This window comes from Salvelinus fontinalis, chromosome 29, assembly GCF_029448725.1.
Source record: "Salvelinus fontinalis isolate EN_2023a chromosome 29, ASM2944872v1, whole genome shotgun sequence".
Taxonomy (NCBI): Eukaryota; Metazoa; Chordata; class Actinopteri; order Salmoniformes; family Salmonidae; genus Salvelinus; species Salvelinus fontinalis.
Genome location: NC_074693.1, coordinates 31,239,611 through 31,263,934, shown reverse-complemented (window position 1 = coordinate 31,263,934; position 24,324 = coordinate 31,239,611). Strand labels below are relative to the sequence as shown.

Below are 24,324 nucleotides of genomic sequence, written 5' to 3'. Positions count from 1 at the left end.
CCCTCCAGCGATGGGACCATGAGGTTTAGACCGCTCTCTCGTCAGGGGTTACGGATGGTACATGTGGTAGCAATTTTGGAGTTGGCATTCCCAGCCACATGATGCTATGACTGTACCCCTCTCCGCTGCCTGCCTGCACCCCCACCTGGCCTGCCTACTTGTAAAGCTGCCGTGAGCTCTGGAGCGCTTGGCACTGCATCACCCCAGTGCCCATATAAAGACAGAGACAAAAGGTTGTAAACAGTTAGTTAGGGGAGGCAGTGGTTTGTAAACCTTGCTCCTATCCCCAGGGCTGGAGGAAGGCAGCACCCCTGGGTTATCACTGCAAACCTTGCACTATGCACTCTCACAAGTATACACACACTGAATGAGTCTCGTAAAGCTCATGGCTGAGGGTATTATCCATACAGGCAATATGATAGAAGATTCTCCTTGTTCTCAGAGTTTGAGGACACACTGCACAGGCTGTAGCTAAATTCACTATTCAGATGAAGCAAGAGCAACTGCCCATCAAATCAGCTAAAGGTTTCACACACACACACACACACACACGAGACAGAGACAGATTAAGACAGAAAGACCATTACCTTCAACAGAAGAAAGCAGCGTGAGAAAGAAAAGGGTTAATTTTTGGGATTTTATTAAAATACGGTGTGGAGTTTACCATCGGAAACAAACATGATTGTTTCTAATAAAAAAAGTAAACAAAACAAAAATAAAGCTTAAGAGCCTAGTTACAGGAGACTGCTTTTCTATTTTTTAATGGATTTTGCAGTCTGGTGAAAGAAAATCAATTAATTCACGACAAGAGTGAGTGAAAGACGCCCCCAAAAAGGAATCATGTTCACATGTTGTAAAAATACATTTCCCAAATTTCACCATTACACACAGCTCATTTAAAACATTCATTCATTCATTATTAGATGAAGGTTAGATGTCAGTGCCAAAGAACAGAACAGACAGTAAAACCAAATACAGCACTCACAGTGCACAGAGGGAAGAACACGAGACTGTAGGAGGGTGGAACACGAAACGGATGGAGAGAGTGCAGGAGGGTGGAACATGAAACGGATGGAGAGTGCAGGAGGGTGGAACATGAAACGGATGGAGAGAGTGCAGGAGGGTGGGAACATGAAACGGATGGAGAGTGCAGGAGGGTGGAACACGAAACGGATGGAGAGAGCAGGAGGGTGGAACACGAAACGGATGGAGAGAGCGCAGGAGGGTGGAACACGGAACGGATGGAGAGTGCAGGAGGGTGGAACACGAAACGGATGGAGAGTGCAGGAGGGTGGGAACACGAAACGGATGGAGAGTGCAGGAGGGTGGGAACATGAAACGGATGGAGAGAGTGCAGGAGGGTGGGAACATGAAACGGAGAGTGCAGGAGGGTGGGAACATGAAACGGAGAGTGCAGGAGGGTGGGAACATGAAACGGAGAGTGCAGGAGGGTGGGAACATGAAACGGATGGAGAGAGTGCAGGAGGGTGGGAACATGAAACGGATGGAGAGAGTGCAGGAGGGTGGGAACATGAAACGGATGGAGAGAGCAGGAGGGTGGAACACGAAACGGATGGAGAGAGCAGGAGGGTGGAACACGAAACGGATGGAGAGAGCGCAGGAGGGTGGAACACGAAACGGATGGAGAGTGCAGGAGGGTGGGAACATGAAACGGATGGAGAGTGCAGGAGGGTGGGAACATGAAACGGATGGAGAGAGTGCAGGAGGGTGGGAACATGAAACGGAGAGTGCAGGAGGGTGGGAACATGAAACGGATGGAGAGTGCAGGAGGGTGGGAACATGAAACGGATGGAGAGTGCAGGAGGGTGGGAACACGAAACGGATGGAGAGAGTGCAGGAGGGTGGAACACAAAACGGATGGAGAGAGTGCAGGAGGGTGGAACACGAAACGGGTGGAGAGAGTGCAGGAGGGTGGGAACATGAAACGGATGGAGAGAGTGCAGGAGGGTGGGAACATGAAATGGATGGAGAGAGTGCAGGAGGGTGGGAACATGAAACGGATGGAGAGAGTGCAGGAGGGTGGGAACATGAAACGGATGGAGAGTGCAGGAGGGTGGGAACATGAAACGGATGGAGAGAGTGCAGGAGGGTGGGAACATGAAACGGATGGAGAGTGCAGGAGGGTGGGAACATGAAACGGATGGAGAGAGTGCAGGAGGGTGGGAACATGAAACGGATGGAGAGAGTGCAGGAGGGTGGGAACATGAAACGGATGGAGAGTGCAGGAGGGTGGGTACATGAAACGGATGGAGAGAGTGCAGGAGGGTGGGAACATGAAACGGATGGAGAGTGCAGGAGGGTGGGAACACGAAACGGATGGAGAGTGCAGGAGGGTGGGAACATGAAACGGATGGAGAGAGTGCAGGAGGGTGGGAACATGAAACGGATGGAGAGAGTGCAGGAGGGTGGGAACACGAAACGGATGGAGAGAGTGCAGGAGGGTGGGAACACGAAACGGATGGAGCGAGAGAGTGTGCAGGAGGGTATGTTTGTATTTGAACCCTGAGAGATTAAAGTGACCAATTCTGTCCATCATTTGCTGCATGTCTGCCAGACCACACCAGTGTTTGGTGTGGCTCGGGGCTGGCCATGAAAGACCCTTTCAGAGGGGTAACATTCTCACACCCGAGTGAAATATCAGGTGGACTTCCCTTCAGTCTGTAGCTGCTGGGTTACATGTAGGGCATATTCAATCAAAACGGTCAACCTGGTTGCATGGTTAAGCCAGACATTTTTTATTCTGCACTGAAATAATGCATATTTTAATTGATGTACTCAACAAATAATTTGCTGTTTCAAACTAAAAGACAACTGCATATCAATTCAAATGTGCTTTTTTCAGTTACTTTTGAATAATCCAGCAAACTCTTTCACCAGTATTGATTGAATACAGACTGTAAAGTGTTAGTTGTTAGTGTGACTTCTGACTGTGTCTCCTACCTCACCTACTGTGGTCAACTGTGATTAAGGCAGTAAGTGTTTCCATGGTAACTCTACAGCTACTTTATAGGGAGAGTTAAGGCCCGGAGGTTTCCGGCTGGATAGGACAGCTACGCTACGTACGGCAGAGTGGCTAGGACAAAAAACATTTCACAAAACGTTTCAAAAGGGATTTTTTTTGTTTGTTTCTGAAATGTTTCAGTACAACATGTAGAACCCAGAGATAGATTACAAAACAAAGAAAACGAATGGTTTCAACAACACAGTGAGTGCTGAACTGAATACAACCCAAATATGTCATCAATATCATCAACGGCAATGTAAGATCACAATTTACGCTCATAATTCAAACTATTGGGGATATTAAAATATATATATATATATATATATAAATATATATATATATATATAAAATTACATGAGACAGGAGCCTATAATGTTTGGACACAGGCACACTCCCATGTCCTCAGACTCTGGTAGGTAGGGGAAAACTGTACATCACTGGTTACTGACCACCACAAAGTGGCAACTTGGGTTAAGGGTAAAGCACTGGGAAGCAAAGGGTGGACAACAACATAACAATCTTTAAGCTAATATCATTTACCCTCCAAAAATATCTTACATGCACAATAGCTAGAGCAGCATTAGGGGAAAGAGAAAGGCATCTACTTCTATATTCTAGAAAATAAACTAACAGGTCAAGCTGACGCTTTGAATTTTCCTCCAAGTTACATTATTCTGTAGAACAGGAGGTTGAAGAAACTTGTCAGACGGAATCTGATGTCCAATCAAAAATCAGGGGAAAGCATTGTGCTCGTTTTCCACAGAGAAACAAATGAAGTAGAACAGATCAAAACGCAGAGATGAGTAACTGGTTTTGAAGACAGAGATTGAAAGGAAATCCTCTCCAGTTTGGTCAGAGTTAGTGGGGGTCTTTATTGATCGTCGTCAGTGCTACAATTTTCACACACCTCCCAGGAATAGCAGAGGTCACTAGAAAAGCTGTACAGGAAAGGAAAAGGGTTTGAACGTACATTCATTATCTGTTACTGAGGTACTACAAGGGTATTCCCTTGATACGACGAGAGACGACGGCTTTAAGAGTTAATCGTAGGGACTACTCCTTTAGAAAGACAACGATGACTTGCCAATACAACCATGGGTGGATCCACATAGATACCGTCTCCTTCGCAAAGCCACTCTAGAGTATGGAAGAATAAACACAATCCACCCTTGTTCTTAAAAGGGAATGGTGAATCCCTTTGTCTTATTAGAAAGGGATGGTTGAATCCACACGCTGGCTACATCGCCGGTCCTATCTTAAAGGGATGGTTGAATCCACACGCTGGCTACATCGCCGGTCCTATCTTAAAGGGATGGTTGAATCCACACGCTGGCTACATCGCCGGTCCTATCTTAAAGGGATGGTTGAATCCACACGCTGGCTACATCGCCGGTCCTATCTTAAAGGGATGGGTGGATCCACACAGGCTGATAAAGCGCTAGTGGAGAGCCGAGTTCTGCAGGGGCTGGATGGGGTGAGAAAGAGAGGGGGGGGGGTTGGGGGTTGGGGATGGACTGCGCATAAAGGAGAGAGGTCGGGGAGAAAGACAGCGAGTCCTCGCCTTGTCACCCGTCCCTGTTGTCTTTGGAAGTCAGCGGTATTTGATGTACTTCACCTGCCCTATGGCTGACTGCTGTGTGGATGTGTTAGGAAAACCCAGGGGTCGCCAGAGCTAGCTGTCTGGCTGGTACTAAACCACACTGTAGCCATCCGAGCACAGCCCGACTAAGCATTCGCATGGCAGTGCCCCCCTGCTGGCCAAACCTGTCCTACACACCTGACCTGTGCTGCTCTAAGCTAGGGTTTTCCCTAGCACTACACAGCTGATTCAAATAACCATCTCATCATCCAGCTTTGATTATTTGAATCAGCTGTGTAGTGCTATGGCAAAAAACCAAAAGGTGCACCCGGGGAGGAAGGGGGGTGAGGTTGGGAAACCCTTCCCTAGGCTGCCCACTGGGCTCAGCTCACTCTGCGTGGGTGGGTGGGTGTGCGTACTCGGCGTTAAGTGCCTCTGAAAAACAAAATGTCCATACACAATAATTCAGTCTTTTTGTATGAAGTGAAATTCCAATCCACTATCCAACTGATATGAAACTGTTGTCACATGATGTTGAAGCTCCACACCGCTTCAGGGGTCTTCCTTTACAGAACAAACGCTTCACTTAACTGTTGAGTATAAGACCATGTGTAAAGTGATGATACAGAGTCCATAGGACGCCATCCATCTGACCTTTCAACAGGAAGTGACTGGAGCTGGAAAAAAGGAGCTTGGCCATTACATCATAAAAAGGGGACGTAAAAACAGCGAGTTATCGCCTGACAAAGGAGAGGTTTCACCATCTTAAGGAGAAGAGACATACAGAAAGGGTCTGACACAGCAGAGGCAGTGGAGACAGATTAAACATGCTTCGTTAAGGTTTCAGCTCCACACTGACATTATTCATCCCTACACTAGCCAACAGACAGACAGACAAGGAAACAGATAGCCTGGTCCCAGATCTGACTAGCTTTAGATAACTTGGCTAAAGCTAGCTGACTTGTCTTCAGATACATATCTCAAATCAGGCTAGGAATCGGGCCAATAGAAGCTTGGTGTCGTGTTGTCTTATTGTTGTACACATTTTCTTAAATGAGAGAGAGAGAGATGTCAGAGAGAGAGATCAGAGAGAGAGCGAGAGGTCAGAGAGAGAGAGAGATGTCAGAGAGAGAGAGAGAAATGTCAGAGAGAGAGAGAGAGAGAGAGGTCAGAGAGAGAGAGAGAGATGTCAGAGAGAGAGAGAGAGAGGTCAAAGAGAGAGAGAGGTCAAAGAGAGAGAGAGAGGTCAAAGAGAGAGAGAGAGGTCAAAGAGAGAGCGATGTCAGAGAGAGAGAGATGTCAGAGAGAGAGAGATGACCAGAGAGAGAGAGAGCGAGATGTCAGAGAGAGAAAATGACAGAGAGAGAAAATGACAGAGAGAGATGTCAGAGAGAGAGAGATGTCAGAGAGAGAGCGAGATGTCAGAGAGAGAAAATGACAGAGAGAGAAAATGACAGAGAGAGATGTCAGAGAGAGAGAGATGTCAGAGAGAGAGAGATGTCAGAGAGAGAGATGTCAGAGAGAGAGAGCGAGATGTCAGAGAGAGAAAATGACAGAGAGAGAGATGTCAAAGAGCGAGAAAATGACAGAGAGAGAGATGTCAAAGAGCGAGAAAGAGACGTCAGAGAGAAAGAGACGTCAGAGAGAGAGAAAGAGACGTCAGAGAGAGAGAGAGACGCTAGAGAGAGAGAGACGTCAGAGAGAGAGAGAGACGTCAGAGAGAGAGAGACGTCAGAGAGAGAGAGACGTCAGAGAGAGAGAGACGTCAGAGAGAGAGAGAGACGTCAGAGAGAGATAGAGACGTCAGAGAGAGATAGAGACGTCAGAGAGAGATAGAGACGTCAGAGAGAGATAGACGCTAGAGAGAGAGAGAGATGTCAGAGAGAGAGAGAGAGATGTCAGAGAGAGAGATGTCAGAGAGAGAGAGATGTCAGAGAGAGAGAGATGTCAGAGAGAGAGAGATGTCAGAGAGAGAGAGATGTCAGAGAGAGAGAGATGTCAGAGAGAGAGAGATGTCAGAGAGAGAGAGCGAGATGTCAGAGAGAGAAAATGACAGAGAGAGAGATGTAAGGTGAATGCACCAATTTGTAAGTCGCTCTGGATAAGAGCGTCTGCTAAATGACTTAAATGTAAATGTAAATGTCAAAGAGCGAGAAAGAGACGTCAGAGAGAAAGAGACGTCAGAGAGAGAGAGAGACGTCAGAGAGAGAGATGTCAAAGAGCGAGAAAGAGACGTCAGAGAGAAAGAGACGTCAGAGAGAGAGAGAGACGTCAGAGAGAAAGAGACGTCAGAGAGAAAGAGACGTCAGAGAGAAAGAGACGTCAGAGAGAGAGAGAGACGTCAGAGAGAGAGAGAGAGACGTCAGAGAGAGAGAGAGACGTCAGAGAGAGAGAGAGACGTCAGAGAGAGAGAGAGACGTCAGAGAGAGAGAGAGACGTCAGAGAGAGAGAGAGACGTCAGAGAGAGAGAGAGACGTCAGAGAGAGAGAGACGTCAGAGAGAGAGAGACGTCAGAGAGAGAGAGACGTCAGAGAGAGAGAGACGTCAGAGAGAGAGAGACGTCAGAGAGAGAGAGACGTCAGAGAGAGAGAGACGTCAGAGAGAGAGAGACGTCAGAGAGAGAGAGACGTCAGAGAGAGAGAGACGTCAGAGAGAGAGAGACGTCAGAGAGAGAGAGACGTCAGAGAGAGAGAGACGTCAGAGAGAGACGTCAGAGAGAGAGACGTCAGAGAGAGAGAGAGACGTCAGAGAGAGAGAGAGACGTCAGAGAGAGAGAGAGACGTCAGAGAGAGAGAGAGACGTCAGAGAGAGAGAGAGACGTCAGAGAGAGAGAGAGACGTCAGAGAGAGATAGAGACGTCAGAGAGAGATAGAGACGTCAGAGAGAGATAGACGCTAGAGAGAGAGAGATGTCAGAGAGAGAGAGAGAGATGTCAGAGAGAGAGAGAGATGTCAGAGAGAGAGAGAGAGATGTCAGAGAGAGAGAGAGATGTCAGAGAGAGAGAGATGGGCCAAACCTTCACTCCTCTCTCACTGATCAAAACAACCAGGGAGAAAACAGCTAGCCTCACAGTCCAGCCTCACTGCAGAAATGCTACTCAAAACAAAAACACCTACAATCATAACAGATCAACAGCAAAAAAATGTGTTGCTTTCACCCCCCCAAAAAATACAACTCAAGAAATATACCAATCCAATTATTGAATCCTTGAGAAGAGAGTTATTGCTGAAGGTGTGTTGGTGTGGAGGGATATGGAGGTAAGGGGGAGGGGTTGAGGGAGGTCCGAGGAAGGGGTTCCGGAGAGGGAGAGGGGGCATGTTGTGGACGGGCGGGTCACTCCTGGACTGGTACTTTGTTTTGAAGGATCCAGCTGAAACCGGATCAAACCGGAACCCCAGTGTCAATCTGCCTGAGGTCGGTGGTAATGAAAATGGTGGGAGGGGGTGGGTTGTTGGTTTCCAGGGGTGATGAAGGAATGTTGGGGTGCTATTGGTCAGAGGAGATGTCTCTGTCTGCCTCAGCCTTGCTGGGTTGCCCTGGCGATGGGGCGTGGGGGGGATGGGACACAGGGGTGATGGCGTGAGCCAGGGCCAGAGCCTCTACCCCTGCACCTGCCCCTGTCAAACCCCCTGCTGCCACGCTGATCAGACCTGCAGGAAACCTGAGAGAGGGAGAGAGAGAGATGGGGGAGAGAAAGAGAGAGAGGGGATTTGTATATCAGGAGGTCAACATGCTATAGAATTTTCAGATACAATTGATAATTGATCAAATAATCCGGACACTTCCTGACTTGGTTGTCCTCCTCTCCCATGCTCACCTTAACCGCTGGGGGTCTCACCTGTATGCTGAGGCTATGTTGAGTTCGGGGTGGACTGTCGCAACCTCCATACTGGGCCACTGTGACGCTGCCATCAGATACTCCTTATTCACACAGTTCTTCAGACTGTCTGGAATACGACCTAACAGAACACAGACAGACAGAGACGGGGGGACAGACATAGAGACGGGGAGGGGACAGACATACAAACGGGGGGGGACAAACATACCGACGGGGGGGGACAGACATACAGACGGGGGGGGGGACAGACATACAGACGGGGGGGGGGGGGGGGGGGCAGACATACAAACGGGGGGGACAGACATACAGACCGGGGGGGACAGACATAGACGGGGGGGACAGACATACAGACGGGGGGGACAGACATACAGACGGGGGGGGGGGGGGGGCCACACATACAGACCGGGGGACAGACATACAGACGGGGGGACAGACATACAGACGGGGGGACAGACAGAGAGAGAAACGGGACAGACAGATGGGGTCAAGGGGTTAGAGTGGACCTAAGATATCAGAACACCACACCACTTTAGAACCTCAAAACATGCAGCCATATTCAAGCTATAGAAAACCACTGAAATTATTTAATAACCAATGTCTAACCAGGAAACTAATAATCCAAAATTAGGATTGAGTGTTAGGGCTTGGTTTTACCAGTGATGGCCCGGCGCACCTCCCTGGCTGCCTCCTCTCTGGCCTCGATGGAGGCCTGCTCACTATACCAGGAGGTGTGGGGGGTACAGATGAGGTTGGGAGCATCTTTCAGAGGGCCCTGGGAGAAACTACAACGGGGGGGGGGGGTTAGGCTTAGAGAGTAAAGAGTAGGGCTGACACCATTTAGTCAACTGGTCTATTGTTTGGTCAATAGGCTGTTGGTCGAGCGAGATTTCTTCAGTCGACCAGTAGCAATATATATATCATGGCGTACAAGACCCCTGTTTGATTGGCGCCTGTCTGAGTGGACTGATCCATTGTGGAGGCTGTGGGGATGGTACAGTCCATCACCAAGACGTGCTACTGAAATTGTATATGATTATATTACATAAGAACAATGGTGGAACACCAATAAAAATGATATTATAACACATGTGTTCTAATACGTTGGATAGTGGTCGCTGTCCGCAGTTCTGAAACACATCAGTGCGCTGTTGAATTGGAGACTTTGTCTAGACCATGTTGCTATGTGCATAATAGCCAAGTTAACCACCATATTGGTGTTGAGAACAATGCAGCGGAGACATCAGAAGAATGAGACGAGAAAACAGCCCTTGTATTATTGTCAAAGAAAAGTGAGGAGAGCGGAAATACCAACTTAATTATGTCTACAACCAATGGCTTAACTGTTAAATGTGGCTGGCTTTATAAATCATCCATATATATCTACAGAAATAAGAGCTCCTGCTACTGTTGCCTGTTTGAGTGTTTGTTTAATATCCTACTGATTGCGTGAGCACCAAGCGTCACGCGTCGACAAGCACAACATTATTTAATCTTCGCTTTGCTGTAATAAAGGCTTTACACTTGAGCACAGCCTCTATGCTATCATGTATCATGTATTTAGTGTTGTTTACAGTGTTCCAAATTGTCTGGAAAATTATATTTATAATAATAATGCTCCATTTTTCTTGATCTCATTATTGTTATGATTATGATGATGATGATGGTCATTATATTAACAAGTAATATCATTATCATTAGTAGGCTTGGTATAGCAGCCTTGTATAACCACCATTGAGCTGTAGGACTAAGAGCACATCCTATTTAGTCTTAATACTGTAACCAAGGCCTATATTTCAATACTTATATAGGCTACTGTATCAATCAATCATTTGTTCATATCATCACTCGGGGCTCCCGCGTGCCACAGCGGTCTAAGACACTGTATCCTGTCACTAAGGACCCTGGTTCGATCCCGGGCTTTATCACAACCGGCTGTGATCGGGAGTCCCATAAGGCGGCACACAATTGGCCCAGCATCGTCCAGGTTAGGGGAGGGTTTGGCAGGGGTAGGCCATCATTGTAAAATAAGAATTTGTTCTTAACTGACTTGCCTAGTTAAAGGTTTAATAAATAAAACAATCATTTGTGGCAGCTGTGATATCCCTCCTAAATGGCTCGGGCTAATGTTCCTATCCACCCAGCAGGCTAGACTCTTTTTTATTGCTATGTAACTGTAATGAAAGTTATATTGTCAATTTGTTTTGTATTTAAAACGCCACTTTAAAGGTGTACATTACACTGCAACAAAATCTCCCCAAGGGGACAGGAAAGTATCACACACACCATACGAGTCATTCATTATTTGAAATGCAATCAAGCATTTTAGTTTAAAAATGAAAAAAAACAATCCTTGAATAATTAGCCTAACAATAAATAAACCATTATATTTCGGAATTTGCATTCACGAATGCGACTGTTTTTAGTCTTAGCTTTAATAAAGGCTTAACAAAGAAACGTTACAACAAACTCTCTGGTATGCTTAAAATGTATTCACCGTTGTTTATATTGTTCCAAACGGTCAGAAAGATTATAATCTAACAGCAGCTGCTTGGCACACAGCACTTTCTCCTTACCTTCTTTTTCTTGATCTCTAGTATTTTCCACAACTAGTCACATTTATTCCACAAATCTGACTTCCTCTTTACCTCCTGAGCAACCAGTAGTCTAAACATTCTCCCGTCTCAAGTTCGTCACGTCCTCTGCATTTTGCTGTTATGGTGTTCGAAGTTTGTTATAACCAATTTATTGATGTGATTATGATATGCTGTAGGTCAGGCCCTATTGGTCAGGTGCATGCGATGCATACATGTGTCGCGTAAAGAGAGCAAGAGTTGAGGGAATAGGGAATGTTTTTCCTAACAAATGAGGGATTTTGTTCACCAAACTTTTCAGTCAGAAACGTCTGTAATTATGTTGCAGCTTTAGCAACACGAACAGTGAGATAAACACTGTGCTGTTCACTGCAGCAGGGTGAGAGACGATGGTTCTAGTCACACAGTCAATCGCTGCCTTTTCTTCTTTTAAACAGCAAGTCTGAGCCCGGCAACTTATATATGGAAAAATATAAGTACAGAAATTTGTCCGAAAGAACAGACAACTCTTGGTAGACCAAGATTGTTTTTTAGTTGGGGACAGCCCTAGGAAAGAGACAGTGATAGTCAAGGTTAGAGAGGAAGGACTGAACAGCCAGTGTGTGTGTGTACCTGAAGGGCTCTGTCTCGTGGACGTCCAGCGCAGCTCCTCGTATACGTCCTTCCTTCAGGGCCTGAGCCAGAGCCTTCTCATCCACCAGACCCCCCCGCGCAGAGTTCACCAGGAACGCTCCCTGACGCATCTTCAGAGGGACCATACACACAGTGTTAAAGTAATACACACTCACAAACTCACTGCACCAGTATACCAGACCTGGGAAGACTAGACTTTAACTTTACTTTGTGCAAAGTCACTTTTTTCAGCGGAACATATAGTTATACTATTTGAATACAGTTCCCACAAAACGACTACTTTTTTAAACAATTTGAATATAGATCCCACAAAACTACTACTTTTTAAAACCATTTGAATACAGATCCCACAAAATTACTACTTTTTAAAACAATTTGAAAACAGATGTGAGAAAGCAACTACTTAAATATTTGAATACAGTAATAATTCCATTATCATGCAATTATAAAGACATTTCCAAAGTCCCATGTTGCTGTTGTAATCAAAGTTAATACACCTGATGTTAAGAGCGGCTGTACTACCTCATGAACATACAGTGCCAGTCAAAAGTTTGGACACATACTCATTCAAGGGTTTTCTTAATTTTACTATCTATACATGGTACAATAATAGTGAATACATCAAAACTATGAAATAACAAATATGGAATCATGTAGTAAGCAAATTTGTATATATTTTATATTTAAGATTCTTCAAAGTAGTTAATATAGTTTCAACTAAAGGGCAATTATTTTCTTTGGTGGCTACAAATTACTTTGTAACTTCAATGACAGTATCAACATTTTAGCTTTTATAACAAACTAATGTCTTTGCAGTATTACATATTAGTTTCTAGGGCACAATATGTGCTTCAACAGTAGATAGTACTCATATAAGCCCAATACAGGCTGTATCTCAATCAATTCAAACATTTCCTGGTGTTCCTAAATAGAATATGGTGCTGCTAACTTTAAGTGGGAGCACCAGTGCTTCCAAATGACTGTTTTCATTTAGAGCCCTTCACCTGTTTGATGGTGAAGTCATTGATGAGGTGGTGGTTGTGTTCGTTGAGGCTACAGTGTAGAGAAACACAGTCAGAGTGAATGAGCAGGTCCTGGAGGGTAGCCATCCTCTGCAGACCCAGAGAGCGCTCCACACCATCAGGCAGGTAGGGGTCGTAGAAGATCACCCCGAAACCAAACGCCTTGGCCCGCAGAGCCACCGCCTGGCCCACACGACCTGTAGAGAGAGGGCAACACAAGGTTAACGATTGTTTTCCCTAGAGTATTTTGGTGGGGCATTTAGGCACCCAAAGCAAATTCCAGGGCCCCTGGCAGACCCTATTGTTGATTTTTAAAAAGGGCCAGTCTTAGACCAAATTCAGCTGCTCCAAATCTGCCCATTCTACATTACCTCCTAACTCCATAAACGTACATATCCTGCCCCCAGTACACCCACTTACCCAGGCCGATGATGCCCAGCGTCTCCCCCCGGATGCGGGCAGCGTCGCCGGCTACCTCCCTGATCTGCTCCACGCTGGAGGCCCTGGTGCCCTCCCTCAGGGCCTGATGCATCCAGGTGACCCGACGGTACAGGTTTAGGATCAGACATAAGGATGTGTCGGCCGTCTCCTCCACCGACGACGCCGGCACGTTACACACCGCGATGCCTGGGGGGGGGGGGGACATAGGTTGTAAAGGCTGAAGTAGGTACACTATTGGCAGAACATAGCGAAGGCCTAAGGCCAGAGAAGTGGTTGTCTGTGTATCTGTTGATGTGTAATATTTATCTGTGTGTACCTGTTCGTCTGCATACTGTGTGTGCATCAGTCGTGACTCACCAAGCTCAGCTGCGGCTTTGATGTCGACGTTGTCAAAGCCGCTGCCGATCCTGACGATGACTCGGAGGCCTTTGAACTTGTCCAGGTCGTCTCTAGAGAGAGTGATGGTGTGGTAGAGCAGAGCCCCCACCGCCTCGTTCAACACCTAGAGTTAACACACATTAATACAGCCTGGTTCAGAGTTAACACACATTAATACAGCCTGGTTCAGAGTTAACACACATTAATACAGCCTGGTTCAGAGTTAACACACATTAATACAGCCTGGTTCAGAGTTAACACACATTAATACAGCCTGGTTCAGAGATAACACACATTAATACAGCCTGGTTCAGAGTTAACACACATTAATACAGCCTGGTTCAGAGTTAACACACATTAATACAGCCTGGTTCAACACCTACAGAGTTAACACACATTAATACAGCCTGGTTCAACACCTACAGAGTTAACACACATTAATACAGCCTGGTTCAACACCTACAGAGTTAACACACATTAATACAGCCTGGTTCAGAGTTAACACACATTAATACAGCCTGGTTCAACACCTACAGAGTTAACACACATTAATACTGCCTGGTTCAACACCTACAGAGTTAACACACATTAATACAGCCTGGTTCAGAGTTAACACACATTAATACAGCCTGGTTCAACACCTACAGAGTTAACACACATTAATACAGCCTGGTTCAGAGTTAACACACATTAATACAGCCTGGTTCAACACCTACAGAGTTAACACACATTAATACAGCCTGGTTCAACACCTACAGAGTTAACACACATTAATACAGCCTGGTTCAACACCTACAGAGTTAACACACATTAATACTGCCTGGTTCAACACCTACAGAGTTAACTCAGCATTAGTCAGGGTTAATGCAGACAGCTATACTGCTGGTTGTCCAGGTGAGAACAGAGCTGTTACTACAGCCTTGTACAGCTGGAATCCTTCATGGTGAAACTGCCACGTCCGTTTGCCATATTACAACAAAGAAGTTACTGCCAACATCCAAAACAGTTTTCCCCCCAGACATCATTGCACGCGCTATAGAACAACAGCAGATGTAGTTCCATGATGCACAGCGCTTTCCCAGCGCTGCATCATCAACAAAACAAAAACACCGTCCGTGGCGCTGTCTTTAAGGGAAAGTTCCTCAATACCAAACATATGGCTGGCAGTCAGGAAGTAGTCTTGAAGAACTGTTTCTTTTTTTTCATCAGAAACTGCTGCTTATAGCCACATGAACAGGAAGCTTACACCAAGTATATTATCATGCGTGTGTGTGTGTGTGTACGTAAGTGTGTCTCATGTCTGTGTGTGTGTGTGTCTACCTTCTCATGGATCTCCTGGGTGGACTGGGCATCACAGAAGGCCACAGTGGCCACGTCTTTCAGGATGGGCATCTCTATGGTGCAGTCTCGCCCGTCCAGCAGGGCCACCAGGGGCCGAGGGTGCATGGGCCCGTTCAAGATGGGGGGGCGGATGCCTGCCAGGGGAGACAGGACAGTTACCCATGATTTGGCATTATGAAACGTCACTAAATGTTGCATTCTTCTCACATGCTGATTTGGTTCCAATGGCTGGCTAGGTTGGTTGCAGCATGCAACACTCTATTTTGAGTTGGTTGTTTGCCCAGACAAAATGGCTTCCTTTGGGAATATGTGACACAGTGAAAACACAGCACACCACGGCATTTTCTTCCAGATGTGACTGTCCACTGAGCTTAGTGATTCAACAATCTTTCTGGAGTCTGGACAAGGGCAATATGATTCACTGCCCTAAACCTGAACACACCACTGCCCTGACCATTAAACACACCCCATTAATTTCCCTTCAAACTCAACCAGGCATGACAATAGCCACTGGCATCATCAGTGCTGGGGCCAGCCAGAGTAGAGTCAACCTGTATAATGAGTCTGACCACCAACATGACCACCAACATGGACTACAAGTCCAAATTCTCTCAAAGTCAGTCCCATAACACCCTCCACATCACCGGTCCCCTCCACATCTCTGGTCTTCCCTACAAATAGCCAGGGTCTTGTCACCACCAGCACTGAGCAGTATGTGTGCTGCTATGGTTACGTAATAATAATAATAATGGAACTGGATCTACTGCAGAGAGAGCATCTGAGATCACAAAGAGATAGAGGCTTCAAGAGGACACTCACCTACAAGTTCAATACATTCAACTCCCTAAGCCCATGCACTCACACCCGCTATGATGACACACACACACCACCCCAGTCCAGAGTAGAGGATGAAGATGCTTGAAGAGCAAGGGGTGGAGAGGAGGGCGAGTGTGACTCCTGTTCCGTACACACACGCCACTGACACACGCCACTGACGCAGACTTTTTGTCCAGCGTGGTCCTGCGCACGTCTACCACCATTCATTACTGCAATTACATCTGCACGGACATAATCAATAATAAATGAACACTTAGTGGCCAGAATGTGACAAAGCCAGACAAACACAAATCTAACATCTGGTAAAGGTCACAGGAGAAATCAGGCAGCTAAAATCATCACTGATACCATCATCACTTGTCTTAGCTCTCTCTGCCTCTCCATCTCTCTGAACGGATTATAACTGCCCTTCTCTCTCACAGAAAAGTGTAACACACAAACACACAGACACCCCTGGCCCCTAGACCAGAACCACCCCCTATCCACATCACACACGTGCGTACACACTCTCTGCCCTGCGCCACAGGTGTATGGTCTGGGGGGGGGGCGTGTCTCACTGGAGCATTCACGTGGACAGAGGGAAGGACCCATGCAGAAGCCGACACACAGACAGATATGCCTAAACAAACACTCTGTGCCATAAGGGGGGGGGGGGGGTCTGGTGGAAGACAAATATTTGCGGACGCTTCCTGTGATGTCGGAGTATTTCCCAACACACACACACAAACACACACACTACCCCCTAATATGTAACTGGGTCTAGCTGAGGAGGCTTATCAACGTGAATCTGCATCTCATTAAAAAACGTCAAGCATTTTCCTTTATGGTAGCCTAGCGGTTAGAGGGGCGGCAGGTAGCCTAGCGGTTAGAGGGGCGGCAGGTAGCCTAGCGGTTAGAGGGGCGGCAGGTAGCCTAGCGGTTAGAGGGGCGGCAGGTAGCCTAGCGGTTAGAGGGGCGGCAGGTCGCCTAGCGGTTAGAGGTGCGGCAGGTAGCCTAGTGGTTAGAGGGGCGGCAGGTAGCCTAGCGGTTAGAGGGGCGGCAGGTAGCCTAGCGGTTAGAGGGGCGGCAGGTAGCCTAGCGGTTAGAGGGGCGGCAGGTAGCCTAGTGGTTAGAGGGGCGGCAGGTAGCCTAGTGGTTAGAGGGGCGGCAGGTAGCCTAGTGGTTAGAGGGGCGGCAGGTAGCCTAGTGGTTAGAGTGTTGGTGGATCCAATCCCCGAGCTGACAAGGTAAAAATCTGTCGTTCTTCCCCTGAACAAGGAAGTTAGCTCACTGTTCCAGGGAGGCATCATTGCAAATAAGAATTTGTTCTGAACTGACTTGCCTAGGTAAATTAAGGTTACATATCTTAATGTCCACATGCTGGAGATCACAATGGATTCACAATGACTGGTTAACAAGAAGAACACACACACGTAGTACCCTTGCATACTCGAGGCCTATGGAGCACAAGCATGGCCAAGCACACAATGCAATTCATTCAGCGCTTCATTCATTCTCTCCCTCCCTCTGCCTGTGGTTTGAGGAGTGTGAGAGAGCAGAGTGAGGGAGAGGTGAGGGGGAGGGGCAGAGGGAGGGGCAGGGTAATAACGCAGTGCTGCTCCACCCTACCTCCAGCCAGACACACAGTTGCTCAATTCCTTTAACAGCTACAAGGACGCGCCAAGCAAAAAGGAAACGGCACACACACACACACACACTCGTCGGCAACACCACACCCAAGCCCATATCTTCAAGTTCTCCTTCACACACACATTTTACAACACACACACGGAGCCTAACCTTGCATTATGAAGTTAACCAGCCTGTCTTCCTCTCTCTCACCTCGCTCTCTACCTATCTATCGTTCGTTCTTTCTTTCTCTCTCTCTGTCAGACTGTTCTTGGATGGTTAGGACCCTGCTGTCATCCACACCCAGTCCCTCCCCCACCGCCCAGCTCCAATCACGGGCAGTTCTATTGAGGGCCAGCCAACCAGCACTAACCTCATTAGCATAGCCAGGCAGTGACTGGGCTGGGGGCTGTTAGGCTGTTGTTGTTTTTTAAAGAGACAGCTGGCCTGTTTTCCTGTAGCCACGACCCTTCACCCTGCTCCTCTCACTCCTCTCAGGGGACCTGACTCTTCCAGACAACTCCCTCCATTTTATATATCACACAAGAGCTGCATTTTGCACCATTTTATTTAGCCTTGTACAACAGTATAGACAGTACAAACCAGAAAGAAGCCAAATATGTACAGAATTTAATAAGGTAACTGGACCATCTTTAATGAGACTTTTTGTTTGTTTTTGTATACACTACAAATTAGGCTTGGCATGACTTGTAATGCCAATTAAAAAAAAAAAATACTATATTAAATAAGAATAACACCATGCTACCTTTACGGTAGGGATGGACACGGTTATTTGAATATTTAAAAATCCGAACAGACATTAGTATTCGATTACTTGTGAGAGTATTCATTAAAAAATTTATAAATATATGCCTATTTTACCAATGAAAAGGCTTTGTCAAAAATGTAATACAATTATTTGAGACATTGCTACATGGTCTATCATTGTAGGCTATTACACTTGACATTTCAAAAAAACAGATTTATCAGTTTTTATGCGTGCCCCCCCCAAAAAAACACACCGGTAGCCAACACACGTTTTACACGTGTAGCTTGTTGTTATTGTCGGTGAATCATAGAGGCGCTATAGTCAGAGGCTGCATGTGTAATCATAGCGGTGCTACAGTCAGAGGCTGCATGTGTAATCATAGCGGCGCTATAGTCAGAGGCTGCATGTGTAATCATAGCGGCGCTACAGTCAGAGGCTGCATGTGTAATCATAGCGGCGCTACAGTCAGAGGCTGCATGTGTAATCATAGCGGCGCTACAGTCAGAGGCTGCATGTGTAATCATAGCGGCGCTACAGTCAGAGGCTGCATGTGTAATCATAGCGGCGCTATAGTCAGAGGCTACATGTGTAATCATAGCGGCGCTACAGTCAGAGGCTGCATGTGTAATCATAGCGGTGCTACAGTCAGAGGCTGCATGTGTAATCATAGCGGTGCTACAGTCAGAGGCTGCATGTGTAATCATAGCGGCGCTACAGTCAGAGGCTGCATGTGTAATCATAGCGGTGCTACAGTCAGAGGCTGCATGTGTAATCATAGCGGTGCTACAGTCAGAGGCTACATGTGTAATCATAGCGGCGCTACAGTCAGAGGCTGCATGTGTAATCATAGCGGCGCTACAGTCAGAGGATGCATGTGTAATCATAGCGGCGCTATAGTCAGAGGCTGCATGTGTAATCATAGCGGAGCTACAGTCAGAGGCTGCATGTGTAATCATAGGGGCGCTACAGTCAGAGGCTGCATGTGTAATCATAGCGGCGCTACAGTCAGAGGCTGCATGTGTAATCATAGGGGCGCTACAGTCAGAGGCTACATGTGTAATCATAGGGGCGCTACAGTCAGAGGCTACATGTGTAATCATAGCGGCGCTACAGTCAGAGGCTACATGTGTAATCATAGCGGCGCTATAGTCAGAGGCTGCATGTGTAATCATAGCGGCGCTACAGTCAGAGGCTGCATGTGTAATCATAGCGGCGCTACAGTCAGAGGCTGCATGTGTAATCATAGGGGCGCTACAGTCAGAGGCTACATGTGTAATCATAGGGGCGCTACAGTCAGAGGCTACATGTGTAATCATAGCGGCGCTACAGTCAGAGGCTACATGTGTAATCATAGCGGCGCTATAGTCAGAGGCTGCATGTGTAATCATAGCGGCGCTACAGTCAGAGGCTGCATGTGTAATCATAGCGGTGCTACAGTCAGAGGCTGCATGTGTAATCATACCGGCGCTACAGTCAGAGGCTGCATGTGTAATCATAGCGGCGCTACAGTCAGAGGCTGCATGTGTAATCATAGCGGCGCTACAGTCAGAGGCTGCATGTGTAATCATAGCGGCGCTACAGTCAGAGGCTGCATGTGTAATCATAGCGGCGCTACAGTCAGAGGCTGCATGTGTAATCATAGGGGCGCTACAGTCAGAGGCTGCATGTGTAATCATAGCGGTGCTACAGTCAGAGGCTGCATGTGTAATCATAGCGGTGCTACAGTCAGAGGCTGCATGTGTAATCATAGCGGCGCTACAGTCAGAGGCTGCATGTGTAATCATAGCGGCGCTACAGTCAGAGGCTGCATGTGTAATCATAGCGGCGCTACAGTCAGAGGCTGCATGTGTAATCATAGCGACGCTACAGTCAGAGGCTGCATGTGTAATCATAGCGGTGCTATAGTCAGAGGCTGCATGTGTAATCATAGCGGTGCTACAGTCAGAGGCTGCATGTGTAATCATAGCGGTGCTACAGTCAGAGGCTGCATGTGTAATCATAGCGGCGCTACAGTCAGAGGCTGCATGTGTAATCATAGCGGCGCTACAGTCAGAGGCTGCATGTGTAATCATAGCGGCGCTACAGTCAGAGGCTGCATGTGTAATCATAGCGGCGCTACAGTCAGAGGCTGCATGTGTAATCATAGCGGCGCTACAGTCAGAGGCTGCATGTGTAATCATAGCGGCGCTACAGTCAGAGGCTGCATGTGTAATCATAGCGGTGCTACAGTCAAAGGCTGCATGTGTAATCATAGCGGCGCTATAGTCAGAGGCTGCATGTGTAATCATAGCGGCGCTACAGTCAGAGGCTGCATGTGTAATCATAGCGGTGCTACAGTCAGAGGCTGCATGTGTAATCATAGCGGTGCTACAGTCAGAGGCTGCATGTGTAATCATAGCGGCGCTACAGTCAGAGGCTGCATGTGTAATCATAGCGGTGCTACAGTCAGAGGCTGCATGTGTAATCATAGCGGCGCTACAGTCAGAGGCTGCATGTGTAATCATAGCGGCGCTACAGTCAGAGGCTGCATGTGTAATCATAGCGGCGCTACAGTCAGAGGCTGCATGTGTAGCAAGTGAAGTGGGAGATTCCTAATCAAAGATCCTTTTCTGCGTCTGCTGAAACAAGCAGAGCTCACCGCACCGCCCCTCTCTCCCCAGTCACACGAGCAAGTCTCCATTGAAAATCTTTCAAACATGTATTTCGGCTATTAGGATATCTCCCCAAAAGATCTGGATATTATTCTAATAGTGAAATCATTTCAAATGCCCATTCCTACTTTTCAGTTAATTTCTGTCTTTGTCAAAAGAAACCTTGCTCATGTTGTAGCCTAATGTAACCAGTCATTTATTCTAGCCTGTCACAGATCGTCATCATTTGTACCTTACCTTGGCATCGTTTCTCGCGGCTCACAGCTCAGACACACCAGCTTGGCCACCCACTAACCCCCCTTGAAATCCCCACAGACAGGAACAGGAAGTGCGATAAGGGCATTGTGCTCTCTCTCTCCAACTGTCCCAAACCCATGCCTTCACTAACCTACCTGCCACTGTTCACACCAATAGGCTAATCATTAATAACAGACTTCCCATATCAGCAGCTGATGTAAACCAAGTGCCAACGATTATAGTCATAGGCATGTGACAAGAGGCAGTAACAATACATTCAACCAATTGCAGGTATACATTTTTGTTTTGCTTTTAAGACCACACACATCCTTGAGCCCAATCAAGACATCTCTGGAGGAAGTTCTGATAGCACAGTTAGCTCACTGTAAAACAACATGTTGTATTATGAATGTGTGATGTTGGTGTAGCAATATGACTATAATGAATTGTGAAATCCTAATATTCAAATACTCTGAATGTGTGTAAGATGTACGACCTTGTTTGTGTCTCAAGGCTCCTTACCCTCACAGATGCGGTCAAGTCTCTGCCGCTTGACTTTGTGCTTATCCATTAGAGCCATAGGCTGGCAGTCCTAACCCAGGACACAGCAAAACAACAGCACAGAGCACTAAGGAGCCCCTTCAACAGAACACCAGCACGAGAAACCACTACTACCCACTGAGCAACACCTGCAGAGAGCGAGAGAGAGAGACAGTTGTTGTTACCTGTTAGAATGTGAAAGACTTTACTGCTAGTCATGTCTGCTGTAATGCCTTTCTTCTGCCACTTGGATTTCTCCTTTTGTGCCAATAACGTTAGACAGAAATTGAATTTCAGAGACAGGGAGGAAGGAAGGGATAGTTACTGCTGCAGGATAGGACCCTCAGCGGGTTAGTTGTAGTAATGTGCTTTCAAGTCCTAGCAGGCTAAAGCCGTTACAATAACACAGGGTCCTAAGGATGAGGCGTCTACTAAACAGATGATAGGCCTATGTTCTTACACAAAATAATGTAGCATACATGTGTCTACACTTGTGATGTATAACATTACAAAAATGAATGAAACCATGACTCAAGGAACTGACAAACACATGCCTATGTAGTGTGGTATTGGTGAGTGTGTACTCTTCCTTCTGCTTCCTCTGTGGTAAATTCAAACCTAGGGCTTGTTTCAGTACTTTGAAAATGCATACATTCTTCTTCTCTTCCAAATGGTTATACCTGCTCTGACATGACTGGATTGGTGAAAGCTATGTAGTTTAACCCTTACTTTCACCTATCCAATAGTGTGAGATCCTGGCTGAATCTCAAACCGAACAATTGGTCCCTAAGCCCTTTATCGAGTGATACAAGTGTTCAGTAGGAGATTTAGCCAATGATTACCTAATCAGGACAGACAAAGGAATGGTGCAGCTTCAAAGTATTTGACCAAGGCCATAAACGGAAAGACTAATAACCATATGGAGGAGTGGCAGACTTACCAGCAGGAGAATCCACTCAGTGTCTGTTCTGTCTGCGACTCACGTCTGTTCAGATCTCACTGTCAGGCAGAGACAAAACAGTTTGTTATTATCAGAGGGTCTTCTTCACTCACACCCTCTCAAACAAACTTACTTCAATTAGATAACATATCAGTCACTACTAGTCTAGGCCTAAGTGATATAAAAATGTGAGTGCTAAACATGGAGTACCTTGGGTTGTTTGGCAGAAATATGTGAGGCCTTATAACAGAAAGTATTTGTTGAACAGTAGCTAGGCCTAGATCACTAATTGATGAAGACTGGTGTCTAACAATTTATAAAGTAAGCAGACATATATGTGTGTGTGGTAACATAGTGGTTAAGGAGTTGGGCCAGTAACTGAAAGGTTGCTGGTTCAAATTCCTGAGCTGACTAGGTGAAATCCTTGAGCAAGGCACATAACCCTAATTGTCCCTGTAACTCACTTTGGATAAGACTGTCTACTAAATGACTAAAATGTCAATGTGATGTGTACAAGTTTGGCTAGGCCTACGAACTGGACTCCAACAGAGAACAATGTTAGTTATAATTCTCTACTGAAAAAGATCCATTAAATTACACTTAGTTACAAAGAATCACAATCATCAAAGTTTAAGAAGTTGGGACAACATTCCAATACGTACGTATATGTAAAAAGTAGCAATGAATATGCATAAAACATCTTGAAACCCATCACAAAGTAATCAACAGACAGTGCGGGTTATGGAAACAATGGAAGTTTTGATATCATTGATTCAAAGTATTCAATACAGTTGTTCGCAAGCCAAAACCATTACCACATGTGGCTGCCGAAGTTTAGGCCTAACTACATTTCACTATCCCTTCAAAATTGAACAACTAGCTACAAGTTTCAAAACTCTGCAGAAGACGCTATGCTAACTAGTTAACTAGCAAGCTAGATGGCTACTAATAACGGCCGTTATCGCATCTGACTAGTTAGCGAACGTTAGCTAGTTAGCCAACTAACGAACCTTAGCTAACTAGGCAGCTAACAGTGCCAGATAAACAAATACTTCTGATCGATAGGAATCCTATTTCAATTCAACAAAACGCCCTGTAACCATCCCAAAAATACACATTAAGTTCTCAACCTTCTGATGGCTAGTTTATTTTATCAAGCATATCAATCTACGGTTGGATGGTTAGCATAGCAAGTTAGCTTGCTTACTAGCTACTATACTACTGCGTGTGGGAGATGCGTACAGGGGAGCCCATTTTCGTCCGATTCGCTATCAGCGAATGGCGCTACAATGTGAATATCTGAAATGCAGTAGCACAAGAACACCGGGAAACGTGGATCTCCACAACGTGCACGTTATGCACGCATCATTCGCTACCCCGGTAACCTAGTAACGCAAGAGCGGTGGATTAATTACCCCAAGAAATGTCTTTCAGTCGTGTTGAGGTGTCTGGACAGTTTGCGTGCGTCGGTGGTCTTCCCTCTCTCCCGATCGCCATGAAATCTGAGAAAGAGGAAGTCGCAGGTTCATGGGGGGTCAGGCCGTCGTACACAACGTGTGACGGGCAGAGTGAGAGGTACCAGTGCACTGTTTTAGGAGGGGGAAGGCAGAGCGCCCTCACCTTCCATGGCGGTGGACAGACAGCACACCCATTGGCCTTCTCCATGTTTACGATGGACTGGATAAACTTACGATTTATCGTGCAATGTTCTTTAGAGGATATTCTGTTTTTACAGGGTCACTGCCCCAAGTTAATGAATATAGAGCAATGTATCATATTGTTCCTTTCAAACAAACATGCCCCCCCCCCCAGGTCCTACTCGAATAAAGTACCTCTTTCTCAATGATCTGTCTAATCTTTAGAACGTTTAGATAACTTTGAGTGACCACCAGAT

The 24,324-nt window shown here is 46.4% G+C and overlaps 1 protein-coding gene across 4 annotated transcripts; it reads right to left on the bottom strand.

The window, feature by feature from the left end:
- Positions 1 to 623: 623 nt before the first annotated feature.
- On the bottom strand, positions 624 to 24,110 carry LOC129827831 (C-terminal-binding protein 1-like). Of its 4 annotated transcripts, XM_055889048.1 has the most exons (11): positions 23,846 to 23,935; positions 22,431 to 22,489; positions 21,473 to 21,639; positions 14,828 to 14,982; positions 13,487 to 13,631; positions 13,109 to 13,315; positions 12,671 to 12,885; positions 11,646 to 11,776; positions 9,097 to 9,224; positions 8,443 to 8,563; positions 624 to 8,265 (listed from the first exon to the last, which is right to left on the bottom strand). In XM_055889048.1, exons 3-11 carry the CDS (start codon positions 21,528 to 21,530, stop codon positions 8,091 to 8,093), a joined length of 1,335 nt encoding a protein of 444 aa, XP_055745023.1. In that variant the 5' UTR covers positions 21,531 to 21,639; positions 22,431 to 22,489; positions 23,846 to 23,935; the 3' UTR covers positions 624 to 8,090. The 4 variants fall into 4 exon arrangements, with proteins under 4 accessions (XP_055745023.1, XP_055745022.1, XP_055745024.1 ...); XM_055889047.1 differs by lacking the exons at positions 21,473 to 21,639; positions 22,431 to 22,489 and having other exon boundaries at positions 23,846 to 24,110; XM_055889049.1 differs by lacking the exons at positions 21,473 to 21,639; positions 22,431 to 22,489; positions 23,846 to 23,935 and adding an exon at positions 17,465 to 17,553.
- Between the last annotated feature and the right edge of the window lie 214 nt (positions 24,111 to 24,324).